The following is a 19,252-nucleotide window of genomic DNA, read 5'->3' as shown; positions in this document are numbered from 1 at the left end:
CATCCGTTCTGATTTGCCCCATCCCTTCTGTTAATTGGGAATGAGGGAAATGCTATAAATTAAGATCACTGTGTATTTTGTAAGATGAGACGTTGAGGCTTGAATACCTCTTTGATGTCATACAAGCAAGCCAAACATCCATGAGTCAAAATGTGCACGTCACATTTCATATCATAAAACTCATGTCATATACAGTGTCAATGTTTATGTGTGTGTGTGTGTGTGTGTGTGTGTGTGTGTGTGTGTGTGTACAGTTAGTTACAAGATGACATGGCGTCATAAATACCATGGGTTGTTGTGAAGAAAATGTGCCGCGGCACAACTGAATGCACTCATGACCCCTTTCTATGAGCACCATAATTATGATCTATTTGTCAGAATTGTCTTTTGAAAGCCTAACACTGTAAGATTGTATTTTATAACTTAGCTAGTCATGTTGGCAATAGAACAAGCTTTCAAATCATGCCCACCTGACCCAGATTGCAATTTATAATGGGCTGTTTTTGGATTGCATGAACAACAGTAATTGCGTGATTGGCGAGGATGCAGGGTTGTGCTCCAAATGAATCAACTACAAATGTGCTTGCGCAAGTTCATCAATGTCACAGCCAGGAGAGTTAAACAAAATAAGTGTGTGTGTGTAAAAGTGCAATATGTGCCATGTAAAAAAGCAAATGTTTATGTTCCTTGCTCAGAACATATGAAAGCTGGTGGTTCAATATTCCCAGTTAAGACGTTTTAGGTTGTAGTTATAGGTATTCTGACGCGTCGACTATTTCTCTCTCTACCATTTGTATTTCATCAACCTTTGACTATTGGATGTTCTTATAGGCACTTTAGTATTGCCAGCCTAATCTCGGGAGTTGATAGGCTTGAAGTCATAAACAGCGCTGTGAATCAGGCATTGCTACGAGCTGCTGGTAAACGCAATAAAGTGCTGTTTGAATGAATACTTACGAGCATGTTGCTACCTACCACCGCTCAGTCAGACTGCTCTATTAAATATCAAATCATAGACTTAATTATAATAAACACAGAAATACGTTAATCATTAATATGGTCAAATCCAGAAACTATCATTTCGAAAACAAAACGTTTTATTCTTTCAGTGAAATATGGAACCGTTCCGTATTTCATCAAACTGGTGGCATCCATAAGTCTAAATATTGCTGTTACATTGTACAACCTTCAATGTTATGTCATAATTATGTAAAATTCAGGCAAATTGCTAACTGTGTGACCGTAATTAAAGGGCCAGGCGGCCCAAACTGTTGCATATACCCTGACTCTGCTTGCAGTGAAAGCAAGAGAAGTGACACAATTCCCCTAGTTAATTTTGCCTGCAAACATGAATTTCTTTCAACTAAATATGCAGGTTTAAAAAAATAGACTTCTGTGTATTGATTTTAAGAAAGGCATTGATGTTTCTGGTTGGGTACATTTGTGCAACGATTGTGCTTTTTTGCGAATGCGCTTTTGTTAAATCATAATCCATTTGGCGAAGTTGAAGTAGGCTGTGATTCGATGATAAATTAACAGGCACCGCATTGATCATATGCAACGCAGGACAAGCTAGTTAACCTAGTAATATCATCAACCATGTGTATTTAACTAGGGATTATGTGAACATTTTTATAAGATAAGTTTAATGCTAGCTAGCAACTTACCTTGGCTCCTTGCAGCCACAAGGTCCTTTTGACGTTGCACTCGCGTAACAGGTGGTCAGCCTGCCACGCAGTTTCCTCATGGATTGCAATGTAATCGGCCATAATCGGCATCCAAAAAGGCAGATTACCGATTGTTATGAAGCCATGAATACAGTGGGGCAAAAAAGTATTTAGTCAGCCACCAACTGTGCAAGTTCTCCCACTTAAAAAGATGAGAGTCCTGTAATTTTCATCATAGGTACACTTCAACTATGACAGACAAAATGAGAAGAAAAAAATCCAGAAAATCACATTGTAGGATTTTTAATCAATTTATTTGCAAATTATGGTGGAAAATAAGTATTTGGTCACCTACAAACAAGCAAGATTTCTGGCTCTCACAGACCTGTAACTTCTTTAAGAGGCTCCTCTGTCCTCCACTCGTTACCTGTATTAATGCCACCTGTTTGAACTGCAATAGGTAAGCAGCTTGGTTTGAAGAAATCAACTGTGGGAACAATTATTAGGAAATGGAAGACATACAAGACCACTGATAATCTCCCTCGATCTTGGGCTCCACGCAAGATCTCACCCCGTGGGGTGAAAATGATCACAAGAACAGTGAGCAAAAATCCCAGAACCACACAGGCGGACCTAGTGAATGACCTGCAGAGAGCTGGGACCAAAGTAACAAAGCCTACCATCAGTAACACACTACGCCGCCAGGGACTCAAATCCTGCAGTACCAGACGTGTCCCCCTGCTTAAGCCAGTACATGTCCAGGCCCGTCTGAAATTTGCTAGAGGGCATTTGGATGATCCAGAAGAAGATTGGGAGGAAGTCAGATGAAACCAAAATATAACTTTCTGGTAAAAACTCAACTTGTCGTGTTTGGGGGACAAAGAATGCTGAGTTGCATCCAAAGAACACCATACCTATTGTGAAGCATGGGGGTGGAAACCTCATGCTTTGGGGCTGTTTTTCTGCAAAGGGACCAGGGCGACTGATCCGTGTAAAGGAAAGAATGAATGGGGCCATGTATCGTGAGATTTTGAGTCAAAACCTCCTTCCATCAGCAAGAGCATTGAAGATGAACCTTGACTGGGTCTTTCAGCATGACAATGATCCCAAACACACCGCCCGGGCAACAAAGGAGTGGCTTCGTAAGAAGCATTTCAAGGTCCTGGAGTGGCCTAGCCAGTCTCCAGATCTCAACCCCATAGAAAATCTTTGGAGGGAGTTGAAAGTCCATGTTGCCCAGCAACAGCCCCAAAACATCACTGCTCCAGAGGAGATCTGCATGGAGGAATGGGCCAAAATACCAGCACCAGTGTGTGAAAACCTTGTGAAGACTCAGAGAAAACGTTTGACCTCTGTCATTGCCAACAAAGGGTATATAACAAAGTATTGAGAAACTTTTGTTATTGACCAAATACTTATTTTCCACCATATTTTGCAAATAAATTCATTAAAAATCCTACAATGTGATTTTCTGGATTTTTCTTTCTCATTTTGTCTGTCATAGTTAGTTTCCCTATGATGAAAATTACAGCCCTCTCTCATCTTTTTAAGTGGGAGAACTTGCACAATTGGTGGCCGACTAAATACTTTTTTGCCCCACTGTATACATGCACACACACGCGCGCACACAGTGCCTTCGGAAAGTATTCAGACCCTTAGATTTTTTCAGCATTTTGTTACGTTACAGCCTTATTATAAAATGTATTAAATAAATGTTTTTCCTCCAATCTACACACAATACCCCATAATGACAAAGCAAAAACAAGTTTTTAGAAATTTTAGCAAATGTATTAAATCCGAAATATTCAAACCCTTTGCTATGAGACTTGAAATTGAGCTCAGGTGCATCCTGTTTCCATTGATCATACTTGAGATGTTTCTACAACTTGATAGGTCCACCTGTGGTAAATTCAATTGATTGGACATGATTTGGAAAGGAACACACCAGGCTATGTAAGGTCCCACAGTTGACCGTGCCTGTCAGAGCAACAACCAAGCCATGAGGTCGAAGGAATTGTCCATAGAGCTCCGAGACAGGATTGAGGCACAGATCTGGAGAAGGATACCAAAAACGTTTTGCAGCATTGAAGGTCCCCAAGAACACAGTGGCCTCCATCATTCTTAAATAGAATAAGTTTGGATCCACCAAGTCTCTTCCTAGAGCTGCTGCCTGCCAAACTGAGCAATCGGGGAAGAAGGGCCTTTGTCAGGGAGGTGACAAAGAATGCGATGGTCACTCTTGACAGAGCTTTAGAGTTCCTCTGTGGAGATGGGAGAATCTTCCAGAAGGACAACCATCTCTTCAGCACTTCACCAATCAGGCCTTCATAGTCAAAAGGCACCTAAAGGACTCTGACCATGAGAAACAATATTCGGGTCTGATGAAAACAAGATTGAAGTCTTTGGCCTGAATGTCATGTCTGGAGGAATCCTTGCACCATCCCATGGTGGTGGTAAAATCATACATTTGGTGATGTTTTTCAGTGGCATCTTCCGACAGGACAACAACCCTAAGCACACAGCCAAGACAATGCAGGAGTGGCTTCGGGAAAAGTCTCAATGTCCTTGAGTGGCCCAGCCAGAGCCCGATCGAACATCTCTGCAGAGACCTGAAAATAGCTGTGCATTGACGCTCCCCATCTAACCTCACGGAGCTTGAGAGGATCTGCAGATCAGAATGGGAGAAACTCTCCAAATACAGGTGTGCCAAGCTTGTAGTGTCATACCCAAAACGACTGGAGGCTGTAATTGCTGCCAACGGTGCTTCAACAAAGTACTCAGTAACGGCTCTGAATACTTATGTAAATAAGGTATTTCAGTTTAAATTTTTTGCACAAAATTCAAGAAACAGTTTTTGCTTTGTCATTCTGGGCTATTGTGTGTAGATTGATGAAGGAAAAAAACGATATAATAAATTTTAAGGCTGTAACGTAACAAAATGTGGAGAAGGTCAAAGGGTCTGAATACTTTCCAAATACACTGTGTGTGTCTGCGTGATGAAGAATAATAGTGAAGACATCAAAACTATGAAATAACACATGGAATCATGTAGTGACCCAAAAAGTGTTCAACAAATCAAAATATATTTTATATTTGATGACAGCTTTGCACACTCTTGGCATTCTCTCAACCAGCTTCATGAGGTACTTTTCACTTAACAGGTGTACCTTGTTGAAATTTAATTTGTGGATTTTCTTTCCTTAATGTGTTTGAGACAATCAGTTGTGTTGTGACAAGGTAGGGGGTGGTATACAGAAGATGGCCCCATTTTTGGTAAAATATAGTTGAAGACTTTTCTTTGTGTCATAAAAATGTATTTAAATTGCATAGGATCTTAGCACACTCCAACCCTTGTCGTGTTTTTGTCTTATGTTGTACCTAGCCCACATTTTACATGTGTAGTCTTATCGTGTTACCGACTGTATCCAGAGTATTCTCAGATTTCGTTATCAACAAAGTACAGTAAATGTAAAATGCACATAAAATCAACCGTTTAATGTTTGGATTCAGTCTTGTCAGTTGAACTGTTGTGTTCTCACCTTTTGATCTAATCATTTCCCAATTATCTCCAAACTGTTGCCTTTTAATTGCTACCATGGTTATGCATATACTTTTTATACTTTCAATTTAGCCCTATCCATATAGGCCAATTCCCACGAGTATAAAGGGTTAAAGTAACACATTACAGTACGTGTGATGCCATAAACTAAGCACACAACACAGGCTTGTCCATACATGCACTAACATGGTTGATTCTAGTTCATTGCTGTGCTGGTTGCCTGCTACTCATGGTCAGTTGGTTTCATATAGCGTAGAAGCGCTTGATGACCCACCACCACAGTTTTGTGTCGTCTGTCAGCTGGGCCATTCCAAACGAGGTTGGCCCAAAGATATTTATGATGTTTAGGATCTTCCTGAAATTAAATCCATAGAAAGGTCATTTGGTGGAAGGATGCATTTGGCATACCTTTTTAAAATCTGAATCCAAAATAACTACCCAGGCCTTCTTTACGAGACCACAATGATGAGTCTGTAGATGCTACAAAACCAGTCTTTGGTCTCATTTGAAACTTACTGTGTGCTCTGGACTGTAAGTACTGTTTAGAGAAAGAATACAATTTCTGTACATTCATTAATGGATACTAAAAAATCTTTAAAGTACCCTCAGCCGCTCTGCACAAGATTGAACTTCACTCAACCTTCTAAATTTCCCCTTTAGTTAACACCTAACAATGTTTTCTTCTACTGTGGGAATTGCCAACATTAGCCACTTTCAATAAAACACACAAACAAAATTAACTATGCAAGACTTAGTTAGTTTACAAGGGATTTTCTTGTAGGCTGAACGCACCGGAGAAGGATTCTATTGCATTGACAGGCATGATTCTACAGACCAGTGCAGCATAACCAATCAGAGCTGCAGTATCTCTATATGCAAATAGACCATTGCCATACAGTATATGGATCTGTGCCATTCCTTTGAACTGGACTGTGTTTACAGCATGAGTGGTCACAAGTAGATGCGCTTGATTTGAGATCTGCATGTAGCCACGTGTGCACATTTGTTTATATTCTTTGCTAATAAGTGAGTTAGTAGCCCAGTTATAGATAATTTCTAGTCATAAATGGGGGAGTGGTTGCTTCCGAACAGAGCACTTAACGTGTGCATTTCTAGCCATCTTTAAAAAGCGAGTTAGAAAAACATTTCTTTACCTGTCTTAAAAGGGCAGTGTTGTATTTTGAGACAGGCTTGAATAAGCTAAGTAGCCAATAGGCAGGGGGTAGCATAGTTTGTCTGATTCACGGTAATAATGCTATGGGAATAATAATAATAATAATATAATAATAATAACTTGTCAAATGGTTTCTTTCATCAAACAACAAATCTTCAGTCACTTCCTTGTCTAAAAGACAAGTGGATAAACAGGTTGTCAAGCCCTGCATATTTTTTCCAAAAGTCTCACAGAATCGAGGCCTACATTGAACACCACACATTGGCTGCTACTGTAGGCTTAATGATTGAACAGCTATTTCCATGTTAAAATGTTATGGGATGCATTTTCTCCATTTAAAAAAAAATGTTAGGGCACTCTGATAGGCCTACATTATGATCCAATAGCCACAGTAGCCTACTTGGCCACGGTTATAACTGTAACTTAAAGCGGGTACAGTCTGTGTTCACATAAAATACACGGCAGAAGTTGCATATAATTTTTATAACCTTCACGTTTGCATTCAGCAGACTTGAATTGTACTCAGTGCTGAAAAAAACGAGGGAACATTGTCTACAAGTACCACACATTTCAGGTCTTGTAATCTAAACTCAGTGCAAAGTCACATGCAAGACTGTATAAGTACAGCCACTGGCCAGAGAAGCCGGTATGGCATATGTCTTAAGCCTTTGCATTCAACAGCGCTTATGCGGCTAGGGCTTGGCTGATGGAGGAATATCAATTATGCAAATATGTTGAGCAGATTGACGTCATAGTTCGAATTTTATGCCATCTGGGGACACCCCGGTGAGCTGAGAGAGCATTTGCATCAGAGGGCGAGGGGAAGAGCAGAAAAATAGAGGAAGGGAGGGTGAGGAGAGGAGCATAAATAAATACTTTTAAAAGTTTTGTCAAATGTTGTAGTTTTTGTTGTTTATGGTTTAGGACACCAGTGGGGACCTGTTAGGGTTCCATCATTTGAGAGCTTTTATCATTAAAGACTATGTCCAAAATCATTGAGGTGTCTTTGGGTGGTGGGAAAGTGAGTGGTGACATTGGAGTGGTTCTCTTTGCTCAATGTGGTTTGTGTGCTTTTAAAAAAAAAATCTCCTAGTGGCCAATACTGAAACCTACCCTGTTGCTGCTAATTAGACAGCATTCTCTGGGTGAGCATTTTCCCACAGGCCAGCTGTGTTTTAGCTTCATTAGCTGAAACTGAGCTTGGGCAAGGGTTTGGACAATAGTACTGGGAATCTATCACAGATCCTTTTAAATATGTACTTTACCAAGAAGAGGCACATTTAATTGTGAGTTTGTCTTGAGAGTTTGACGAGATGGATAACTGAATTGGGACAACAGAGTTGAAATAAAATATCTGAATGTTTTGTTGAGTTGGAAGAAATAGTAACAAGGAATAACAGTGCATTTCTGTTCATTTACCAAACTTGCTGGTGTTTGGAAGAAACTGTGTGCTCCAGGGTCCTCTCTCTCACTGCAGGGAGCTCTGCATGACCCCTGAAGTGTAAAGAATGACTGGGCCCTGCAGAGGGATTTAATGTCCTCCACTGTCACATGGCTACAGCTGCATGTGACACAGCAGAAGGGCACCCCTCACCTCCCCTGACTGTTACAGTAGAAGTGCCGCAGAGCAGTCACTAGGGGAGGAGAGGCGGTTCGTTCAATGTTTCTGTTTTTACTGCGTATTATGTAACCAACTCTGTGAAATGTGCGTCGTAAATGCTTTTGTAAGACCACCCACTGTTTACGCCTGACTGCGAAATTCTTCACACGATTCTACATGTAAAATCGGTGCGCACTCGGCCAGCAAACTCTATTGGTGTGTCTGAGGCCTTAATGATCCCTTCCTTGTGTCCTTTCAGAGACGAGGGGCGATCTCTTATGACAGTGAGAATCAAACGGCTCTCTACATTCGGATGCTCGGTACGTATGGTATGATATTCACTTGATTTTTCTCAATCCATATATATATATATTGAAACATATCATATGACCCTTTTCACCACCCATATGATTTAAGTAATGTTATGATGCATGTTTGTTAATTAGTAGATAAGCAATAGCTCTATTGCTGTCCCATGTCTAATCTTGTATGTACATCTATGGGTAATCTTACCCAGCAAGGTGGCTGGTAGCCTAGTCGTTAGAGCATTGGGCCAGTAACTGAAAGATTGCTGGTTAGAATCCCCGAGCCGACAATGCTCTGTCGATGTGCCCTTGAGCAAGGCACTTAACCCTAATAGCTCCTGAAAGTTGCTCTGGACAAGAGCGTCTTCTAAAAATGTAAATATAATGTCTAATAGTACTTTAGATACCCTTTCTTAGTGTATGTGTTTCTGTTTTACGATCCTGTCTCTTATGAATACAGGATCTTTAACACGTACTCTTTCTTAGTCAGTATGGCTAACAGTTCTTAAGATGTTTTATATCACAGGCGAGGAATGTAAGATGTCTCCCAACTAGATAACTACCCAACTCTATCTAATATAACTGCAGAGTCTGTTTTGATCTAGTCTGAATAGAGCAGCCTGCCTCTCTATTCAGCTCACGGACACCAGTGTGAATACTAATGTGTCACAGCCATGCTTCCTCTTCAGCTGTGTCTGTGTTGCCTCAGCCTCCCAAAGGGCACCCTATCCCCTATGTTGTGCACTACTTTTGACCAGAGCCCTATGGGTCCCAGAGCCCTATGGGTCCTAGGAATAAGGAGTTATTTGAGACACAGTTCAGTCTCTGCAGGCCCAATGCTTTATTAAATGAAACACCTCTTTATTGCCAGTACCTTGAGGACCGTGTTTTCCCATTCCTTCTAGGAGATGTGAGAGTCAGAAGCCAAGTGGGGTTTGAACCGGAACCAAGAGGGTCCCATCCTTACTTGTATGTCGATTTCCGAACTTTGCACTGTAAGTATGAACCAAAAACTCCCATTCATTGTGTGACCACCACTTAAACCCCTTCTATCAATAAAGAAGCTGAACCATTTTACAACCCATGATTTGTTGCTTGTAACTCTTATGATTTGAAGTAACCCTGTATGATAACTTGACTTATGAATTAAATGGCAGATGTGAAGTGGACACTCAACAATCCCTCATCTAAATGTAGGCAAGATTCACATCCACATACTGTAGTGGATATGATTGTATCATTTCAACTAATATGACATTTAAAACGGTCATGTGCTTGAATTAATGAAATTAAAGCATTTGATATTATTCACTTGTCAAATTGGATCTTCTGAAAAGGTCTGTGAAAAGACCATTGTACAAAGTCTCTCTAACACATTGATCAATGGAAGCCATCCAGCTGGCTGTCCTATTGATGTGATCATATGTGTTGTGTTTGCTGACTGTGTAAAACTTTCCAGCAATCAATATTGCATTTTAGAATGTTTTGGCACCATCGCCTATTAGACGTTAGACATTAATCCTGGCTTTGTTTGTTAATGCCTTGATCTTTCCAAGAGTTTTCTAGAATGCAGGTTTGCTGCAAAAGGCCGTTTTGAGGCTTGCTAGTCTGCCATGGTTGGTGAGTGTGCGTTGACAATGCAGTACTCCGACTGGTGGGGCTGCCAGCTGGCTGGAGAATGGGCTGCTGTGTCAGCAGCATGTCTGCACACTCACACCTCTTTGCACTAGTCACAGTGGTGGGGGTGGCCACGGCATGGCGGGCTCAAATCCTCTCTTGTGTTTGTCCTCTGTCAATGCTACTCACTGTTTGAATTGACTTGGGACTCTTGACACTACCCACGTCTTTTCAAAACGTTTCACAGTTAACAGGTTATTTATTCTAACTTTCGTGGAATGCATCTGTTCTATATTGAGGTTATTACAGTACAGTATTAACCCTAATGTTGTTAACTTTTTTTTACGTGTTTTTTAACTTTGTCCTGAATGATATGCTGTGCTCTGCTTTTAGTACAGAGTGTAGATTAGAGTTGTGTGCACATACGGAGAATGGAATTCTGTAATAGAACTGTTTGAAAACCTTTCAGTGTTCTAGAGCTCCAAAAGCCAACTGATTTCATTTTTAAAAATATTTTTAAAATCATAACACCAACGCATGTGAAGTAGTTAACTAGCCAACTGCAACTTGAAATATTACTTAGCTATGGGAAAAAAAGGTGGTAAGCGAACTTCTGGCAGTTGTGGAGATGGACATCTCTTGAAAGCTACTTGAAAAATAATGCAACAAAGCATCATGTTACTCTTACCTGGAAATGAATTAAGTTGTTAGCTATATAAACTCGGCTTAGCTTTAGAGCAAAGTGAGTACATTTCAACCATAGCTAATCATCCTGTGCTTTTGTTTCCACAGCCCGACCCCAGTCTGCGGGGCCTGTGTCTGCCAGGAATGTCCGCAGGCTGCTGAGCTTTCAGCGGTACCTCCACTCGTCACGGTTCATCCGCGGCATCCCAGCCTCCAACCCACTAGGCTACATCCTTGATGATGACTACACAGGTCAAGCCAAGGTTAGTGGCAATCTATCCAGCACAATACTTCCTAAATATGTAAGAATTGTAGTATCACTGAGTAAAAATTGGTCAGGTGATAATTGTAACCCAATATAATTCTTCATGTATTTCAGTTAATGCTGGAGAAGGTTGGAAACTGGAACTTTGACATGTTCCTTTTTGATAGGCTTACAAATGGTAAGGTGGTTTCCTAGGTGATTGTTGCCCTCTACTGTTTAAGAATTGTAAATGCAATGCATGCCTGCTTTGTTTTCTCACCCTGACATGTATTGCTCTATTTTCATTTGGAAAATGTTCAATCACATAATAGTTTTCGATAAATGTGGATGGAGAATGATGTGATTTTATTGTGGATTGTGTTTTGCTAGTCAGACTAAGTAGATGTGGTTAGAGTTCAGCTTTAGATTAAGGAGGACTATTACATCATGTGTCCCTTTATCTGTTATTACAAACTGCAGTGTTATTATGCATTTGTTGATTAATTGTTTCTGTTCTGCTTACTTACAGGGAACAGCCTCGTCAACCTGACCTTTCACTTATTCAACACTTATGGGTTAATTGAGCTCTTTCAGTTGGACATGGTTAAACTTAGAAGATTTTTAGGTATTTAAATTAAATACACCGTATTGCACTGGGACATGGGTTTATTTAAACCCAATATTGTATACTTGAATGAAGTGGTAATGCATAGTTGAAACTCTCCCCAAGTGAAATGAATACGTAATGTTGTTGTTGTTGTTAGTCATGATTCAAGAGGACTACCGCAGCCTGAACCCCTACCACAATGCAGTCCACGCTGCGGACGTGACTCAGGCCATGTATTGTTACCTGCAGGAGCCCAAGGTGAGAGGAAATTACACTGTTAACCATTAACAAATAACTCATCTACAACTGAATGTCCTCAAAACAGATCAATACTCTTAAGCTTTTCACATTTCTTTTGAAATTGTGTTTATTTTTTGTAGTGTTTTATTTTGTAGAAAGATGTGTAGGTTTTTGTAAGTGCTGTAGCCTTCAAAATGTGTGGACCAAAAAGAGTATAACCTACAAGTACACCTGGAGAAGTTTGTTCCAACTTTACCTCTTCATGAGGAGTCTGAGGAGGGTTCTGTGTTTTGCAGCTTGCTGAGACGATGACTTCCTGTGATCTCCTGCTGGGTCTGCTGGCTGCTGCCACCCATGATCTGGACCATCCAGGTGTCAACCAGCCTTTCCTCATAAAAACAAACCATTATCTAGCAGCACTGTACAAGGTAAGGCTCTATACTGAAAATAGCCTCTGGGCTCAATGTTGACGCTTGTGGTGATAAAACCAATTTTCCAAACTGGGATCAATAACGTACTACTCCACTCCACGATAGTCGTCCTGTTCTTTTGACCACTTTTTTCCATATATATACAGACATGTGTTTTGAATAAAACCAACTACATATGCGCTGAGCTTGTCTGGCGCTTTAAGCACACTGTTTATTCATTAAATAATTAAGACACGCAAATGACTCAAGAAAGAGCCCGATGGTCACGCTTGTTTTCGGCAATAATTGGGCTACACTGATAACTTGAGCTTGGTTCCCAAGTTTCTAAACCATACCAAACCGTCTTTGGTATACAGTAGTGTCGCAATAATATTTGAATAGAGGAAGTATGATCATAATGATCATTAGGATATTTTAGCGATCCGCAGTAGACGTCCAAAATGCCCCCCAGCCTACAGCACTTGAGATGCGTTCTAAGGCTATGGATGAGAATGTGACCTCATCATTTCCAAGACTTTAGATCAGTTGTATGCTGCTTTACGATCAATTAACAGCAAGGGTTACATTTAAATAGGCACAATATTTTTTACTGATACATTTGGCAATATTCAATTCATACGCACAAAACGTATAAACAAAGTCATTCACTGTGAACGTTGATACATGTAGGCCCTTCATATTTAGGCTATACACAGCACTATGTTCAATTTATGAAATCAGTTATTGTTTTCTTGCTCAAACCGTGAGCAACACACAGGGATGTTGATTCACACGGCACTAGTATTATCAGTGGACCTTGGAGTTTGCCAAAAAACTGTAGGTTATTCTGGTTGGAATTGTTACTCTCCTACCATGTACAAATTACTGACATGGCAGATTCGGCGGGACTAAAATAACAGATGTTTTGTGCACATAATTACATTACCCGACCAACCCCAGTAAAACTAATCCTGTCCGAATAGGGCTTAAGGCAAGGGCTGTTTCCTCGCCTCTGCTGCTACCCCTGCTGCATTGTTCTCAATACCAATATGCTAATTTTGCTGTTATGCACATAGCAACATAGGGAAAGGCGCCAATTCTACAGCGCACTAAAGATTCTGTTTCAGAGCAGCGGGCAGCTACCATATCCAACCCGGAAGAAAGTCCATTTAAAAAATAATTATATTTGATTTAGATTGCACCATTATTTTGACATATACAATTGCAGTATCACATGTCTTAGAGTGATGGACTGTGTCATCCTTGTGGCCTCCGCAATTTATTAGACCACTCAGACAGGTGTCTTGTGCACCATGAAAAAATGTATTCATTGTGACTGCTCGACTAAAGACATCTCGGCCGACCATCAGCCTATCGACCAAACAATCGACCAGTCGGCTAAATGTGGTTAGCCCTACTCTCTACTCATCATTATTTTAGTCTCTTTGATGGATAAGATGCTGATATAGTTGTCCATAAAATGTTGAATGACTTTAAAATACATGTTAATGGTTGGCATCAGACATCATCTAGCCCATGTACAATATAATTACCTCTTTAATACTCTGAGTATTTTCTGGGTTGTGTTTTCCATTGTAGAATAGCTCAGTTTTGGAGAATCACCACTGGAAGTCTGCTGTGGGCCTGCTCCGAGAGTCAGCACTCTTGTCCCACCTTCCCACTGAAGACAGGTCAGTTCAGAGACGGGGCATCTTCTATAACATTCTTTATTTGTGCCCTCCGGGCAATTCTATACAGTGCCTTCGGAAAGTATTCAGACCCTTTGGCTTTTTCCACATTTTGTTAGGTTACAGCCTTATTCTAAAATTGACTAAATCGTATTTCCCCTCATCAATCTACACACAATACCCCATAATAACAAAGCAAAAACAGGTTTTTCGAAATGTTTGCTAATTTTATAAAAAATAAAAACCTGATAACTCATTTACATAAGTATTCAGAGCCTTTACTCAGTACTTTGTTGACGCACCTTTGGCAGCGATTAAAGCCTCAAGTCTTCTGGGGTATAACGCTACATGCTTGGACAAGGAAGATGGCACCGACAGACATGGCAACACTGCTTCTTGCTCCTCAGCAATTTTGCAGTATTTTTCTTCTTACAATATTAGCATAGAACATTTTTACGTGTTATTACATAAAGCCGGAAATGTAAATGTAGTGACCCCTCTTGCACTGAGATGCAGTGCCTTAGACTGCTGCGCCACTCGGGAACCCAACAAGAACTGTTGGATATCAGAACGGTGGTAACTCACCAGCATTACGACCAGGAACACGACTTTCCCGAATTTGATTCTTTATTCGTAGCTCCCAGGGCAATTGAACTTATCCCAGACGCTGCTCCAAGACACCGCCAGCGGAGAGAGGTATTTGGAGTGGACTTCTAGTCAGACTCAGGAAGCGTGCACACCATCCACCGCTTCCGAGTGTATTTCTCGCTAATGTTCAGTCTCTGAACAATAAAGTAGACGTGCTCTGGGCGAGGATCTCCTTCCCGGGGACACATCAGGAACTGTAACATACTCTGTTTAATGGAATCATGGCTCTCAGTATATACTGTCCCCGTCCATATAGCCAGCTGGGTTCTCAGTACATCGCGCAGACAGGAATAAAGAACTCTCCGGGAAGAAGAAAGGCGGCGGTGTATGTATCATGATTAACTACTCATGGTGTGATTGATAACATACAGAAACTCAAGTACTTTTGTTCACCTGACCTAGAGTACCTCACAATAAAATGCCGATCGTATTACCTCCCAAGATAATTCTCTTTGGTTATAGTCACAGCCGTGTATATTTTCCCTCAAGCCGATACCACGATGGCCCTCAAGGAACTACACTGGACTTTATGGAAAGACTTTATGCCGTATTTATTGTAGCTGGGGATTTTAACCAAGCAAATTTGAGGAGAGTGCTCCCGAAGTTCTATCAACACATTGACTGCAGTACCTGCTCTGAAAAAACACTTGACCACTGCTACTCCCCCCTTTGAGATGCCTACAAGGCCCTTCCCCGCCCTCTCTTCGGAAAATCAGATGACGACTCCATTTTGCTCCTCCCTTCCTATAGGCAGAAACTCAAACAGGAAGTACTCGTGCTAAGGTCTATTTAACACTGGTCTGACCAATCGGAATGCATTTTGGGTAGCCTCTGAGAATAACTTTGACGTGTACATGGACAAGGTGACTGAGTTCATCAGGAAGTGTATGGGGATGTTGTTCCCAATGTGACTATAAAAACCTATCCAAATCAGAAACCGTGGATAGATGGCAGCATTCGTGCAAAACTGAAAGTGTGAACCACCGCATTTAACCATGGCAAGGTGACTGGGAATATGATTGAATACAAACAGTATAATTATTTCCTCCGTAAGGCAATCAATCAGGCAAAACGTCAGTATAGAGACAAAGTAGAGTCGAAAATCAACGGCTCAGACACGAGACGTATGTAGTAGGGTCTACAGACAATCACGGATTACAAAGGGGAAACCATCCACGTCACGGACACCGACGTCGTGCTCTTTTTCACCCTGAGGATAACACACTGCCAACGACGCAGCCCGCTCCGAAGGACTGTGGGCTCTCGTTCTCCATGGCCGATGTGAGTAAGACATTTAAGCGTTAACCCTCGCAAGGCTGTGGGCCCATCCCTAGCTGCGTCCTCAGAGCATGCGCAGACCAGCTGGCTGGAGTGTTTACAGATATATTCAATCCCTCCCTATCCCAGTCTGCTGTCCCCACTTGCTTCAAGATGTCAACCATTGTTCCTGTACCCAAGAGCGCAAAGGTAACTGAACTAAATGACTATTGCCCTGTAGCACTCACTTCTGGCATCATGAAGTGTGTTGAGAGGCAAGTTAAGGATCATATCACCTCTACCTTACTTGACACTCTAGTCCCAGTTTGCTTACCGCCCCAATAGATCCACAGATGATGCAATCACCATTGCACTGCACACTGCCCTATCCCATCTGGAGGAATACCTATGTAAGAATGCTGTTCCTTGACTATAGCTCAGCCTTCAACACCATAGTACCCTCCAAGCTCATCATTACGCTCGGGGCCCTGGGCCTGAACCCTGCCCCGTGTAACTGGGTCTTGGACTTCGTGATGGGCCGCCCCCAGGCAGTGAAGGTAGGAAACAACTCCACTTTGCTGATCCTCAACACTGGGGCCCCACAAAGGTGCGTGCTCAGCCCCCTCCTGTAGTCCCTGTTCACCCATGACAGTGTGGCCATGCACGCCTCCAAATCAATAATCAAGTTTGCAGACACAACAGTAGTAGGCCTGATTACCAACAATGATGAGAGCCTACAGGGAGGAGGTGAAGGCTCTGGAAAATAACCTCTCAACATCAACAAAACAAAGGAGCTGATAGTGGACTTTAGGAAACAGCAGAGGGAGCACGTCCCTATCCACATCGACGGGACCGAAGCGGAGAAGTTCCTCAGCGTACACATCGCTAACAATCAGAAATGGTCCACCCATACATACAGTTTGTTGAAGAAGGCGCAACAGCCCCTATTTAACGTCAAGAGGCTGAAGAAATTTGGTTTGTCACCTAAAACCCTCACAAACTTTTACAGATGCACAATTGAGAGCATCCTGTTGGGCTGTATCATCGCCTGGAACGGCAACTGCATCGCCAGCAACCTGCAGAGCTCTCCAGAGGGTGGTGTGGTAAGCCTAACGCCTCACCGGGGGCACACTGCCTGCCCTCCAGGACACCTACAGCACCCGATGTCACAGGAAGGCCAAAAGGATCATCACATCAACCGCTCGCGCCACAGCCTGTACACCCTCTTATCATCCAGAAGGCGAGGTCAGTACAGGTGCATCAAAGCTTGGACCAAGAGATTGAAAAACAGCTTCTATCTCAAGGCCATCAGACTGTTAAATAGCCAACACAAGCCGGCTACCACCCGGTTACTCAACCCTGCACCTTTGAGGCAACTGCCCTATATACATGAAATCACTGGCCATGTTAATAATGGAACACTAGTCACTTTAATAATGTTTACATACTGCTTTACTCATCTCATATGTATATATTGTATTATATTCTACTGTATTTTAGTCCAATGCCACCCCGACATGGCTCATCCTAATATTTATATATTTCTATATATATTCTTATATATTTCTATATATATTCTATATATTTTTATATATTTCAATTCCATTCATTTACTTTTAGATTTGTGTGTATTGTTGTGAATTGTTAGATACTACTGCAATGTTGGAGCTAGGAACCCAAGAATATCTCTACACTCGCAATAACATCTGCTAAATACAGTACCAACCGAAAGTTTGAACACCTACTCATTCAAGGGTTTTTCTTTTCTTTTTACTATTTTCTACATTGTAGAATAATAGTGAAGACATCAAAACTATGAAAGAACACATATGGAATCACGTAGTAACCAAAAAAGTGTTAAACAAATCAAAATATATTTTATATTTGAGATTCTTCAAAGTAGCCACCCTTTGCCTTGAATACAGCTTTGCACACTCTTGGCTTTCTCTAAACCAGCTTCATGAGGTAGTCACCTGGAATGCATTTAAATTAACAGGTGTGCCTTGTTAAAAGGTAATTTGTGGAATTTCTTTTCTTAAGGCGTTTGAGAAAATCAGTTGTGTTGTGACAAGGTAGGGGTGGTATACAGAAGATCACATTATTTGGTAAAAGACCAATCGGTTTGACAACATCCGGTGAAATGGCAGAGCGCCAAATTCAAATTGAATTACTATAAATATTAAACTTTCATGAAATCACACATGCAATGCATCAAATTAAAGCTACACTTGTTAATCGAGCGGCGGTGTCAGATTTCAAAAAGGCTTCACGGCGAAAGCAAACTGTGCTATTATCTGAGGACAGCACCCCATCAAACAAAGACAGGCAATCAAAATTCAACCCGCCAGGCGCGACACAAAACTCAGAATTAAAGATATAATTCATGCCGTACCTTTGACGAGCTTCTTCTGTTGGCACTCCAATATGTCCTATAAACATCACAAATGGTCCTTTTGTTCGATTAATTCCGTCGTTATATGTATCCAAAATGTCAATTTATTTGACGCGTTTGATCCAGAATAACACCGGTTCCAACTCGCGCTTACATGACTAGAAAATCTCTCAGAAATTACCTGTAATCTTTGTCCAAATATTTCAAACAACTTTTGTAATACAACTGTAGGTATTTTTTAACATAAATAATCAATAACATTTAAGATGGGATAAACTGTTCAATTACCGGACAAAAACAAAGAAAGCATGTTTCAAGTCGTGCGCACAAAATTATTAGAGTGCACCTGGAGTGACACAGGAAAATAACAGGGCTACTTAATTTCTCTAAAGAAAAACATCAACCAATTTCTAAAGACTGTTGACATCTAGTGGAAGCTATAGGAACTGCAAGCATATTCTATTAAAACGGCCTTGCCATAGAAAACCAATGGAAAACAGATTGAACTCAAAATGTTTTCCCAAGATGGATTGTGCATGGGGTTTCGCCTGCCAAATCCGTTCTGTTATACTCAGACAAACAGTTTTAGAAACGTTAGATTGTCTTCTATCCAAATCTACCAATTATATGCATATCTGTGAAAATAGCTGAAATAAATCATTCTCTAAACTATTATTTTGACATTTCACATTCTTAAAATGAAGTGGTGATCCTAAGACAGGGCATTTTTACTAGGATTAAATATCAGGAATAAGGAAAAACTGAGTTTTTAAATGTATTTGGCTAAGGTGTAAATAAACTTCAGACTTCAACTGTATTTTCATCAATGTGTCAAGTGATGTTGTATTAAAACACTTGAGTCTCTCCCTTGATCCTGGGTCCTGGCAGTGTTGTACAGACTCAGGATAACTGAGCTTGGGAGAAATATGTAGATTTAAAGACGAGTCCGTAATTTGCCTTCTAATGATCATGATTTTATCTTCAAATTAGTAAATAAATGTATCACTGCTGAAGTGAAAGCCATCCTCTCTTGGGGAATGCTGCTTTTTAGGTAGCTTTGCGACAGTATCAAAAATACATTTTGGATTGTTCTTATTTTCCTCAATTAAGTTGGAAAAATAGGATGATTGAGCAGCAGTGAGGGCTCTTCGATACTGCAC

General features: G+C 41.0%; 1 protein-coding gene across 12 annotated transcripts in view; it reads left to right on the top strand.

Moving 5' to 3' along the window:
• Window positions 1–19,252, top strand: part of LOC118402140 (high affinity cAMP-specific 3',5'-cyclic phosphodiesterase 7A-like) — a 52,821-nt gene that overhangs the window by 27,482 nt on the left and 6,087 nt on the right. For 3 of the 12 annotated variants that reach the window (XM_035800075.2, XM_035800085.2, XM_035800080.2), the window contains exons 2-9: window positions 8,260–8,329; window positions 9,211–9,300; window positions 10,715–10,869; window positions 10,986–11,049; window positions 11,380–11,475; window positions 11,615–11,715; window positions 11,994–12,125; window positions 13,707–13,798. In XM_035800075.2, coding sequence (XP_035655968.1) covers window positions 8,260–8,329; window positions 9,211–9,300; window positions 10,715–10,869; window positions 10,986–11,049; window positions 11,380–11,475; window positions 11,615–11,715; window positions 11,994–12,125; window positions 13,707–13,798 — 800 coding nt within the window. The remainder of the gene's footprint in view (window positions 1–8,259; window positions 8,330–9,210; window positions 9,301–10,714; window positions 10,870–10,985; window positions 11,050–11,379; window positions 11,476–11,614; window positions 11,716–11,993; window positions 12,126–13,706; window positions 13,799–19,252) is intronic. The other 9 variants (XM_035800088.2, XM_035800079.2, XM_035800083.2 and 6 more) reach the window with 3 other exon arrangements.

This window comes from Oncorhynchus keta, chromosome 23 (assembly GCF_023373465.1).
Source record: "Oncorhynchus keta strain PuntledgeMale-10-30-2019 chromosome 23, Oket_V2, whole genome shotgun sequence".
NCBI lineage: Eukaryota > Metazoa > Chordata > Actinopteri > Salmoniformes > Salmonidae > Oncorhynchus > Oncorhynchus keta.
Note: the sequence above shows the minus strand (reverse complement) of the source record. Positions and strands in the feature narration are given on the sequence as shown.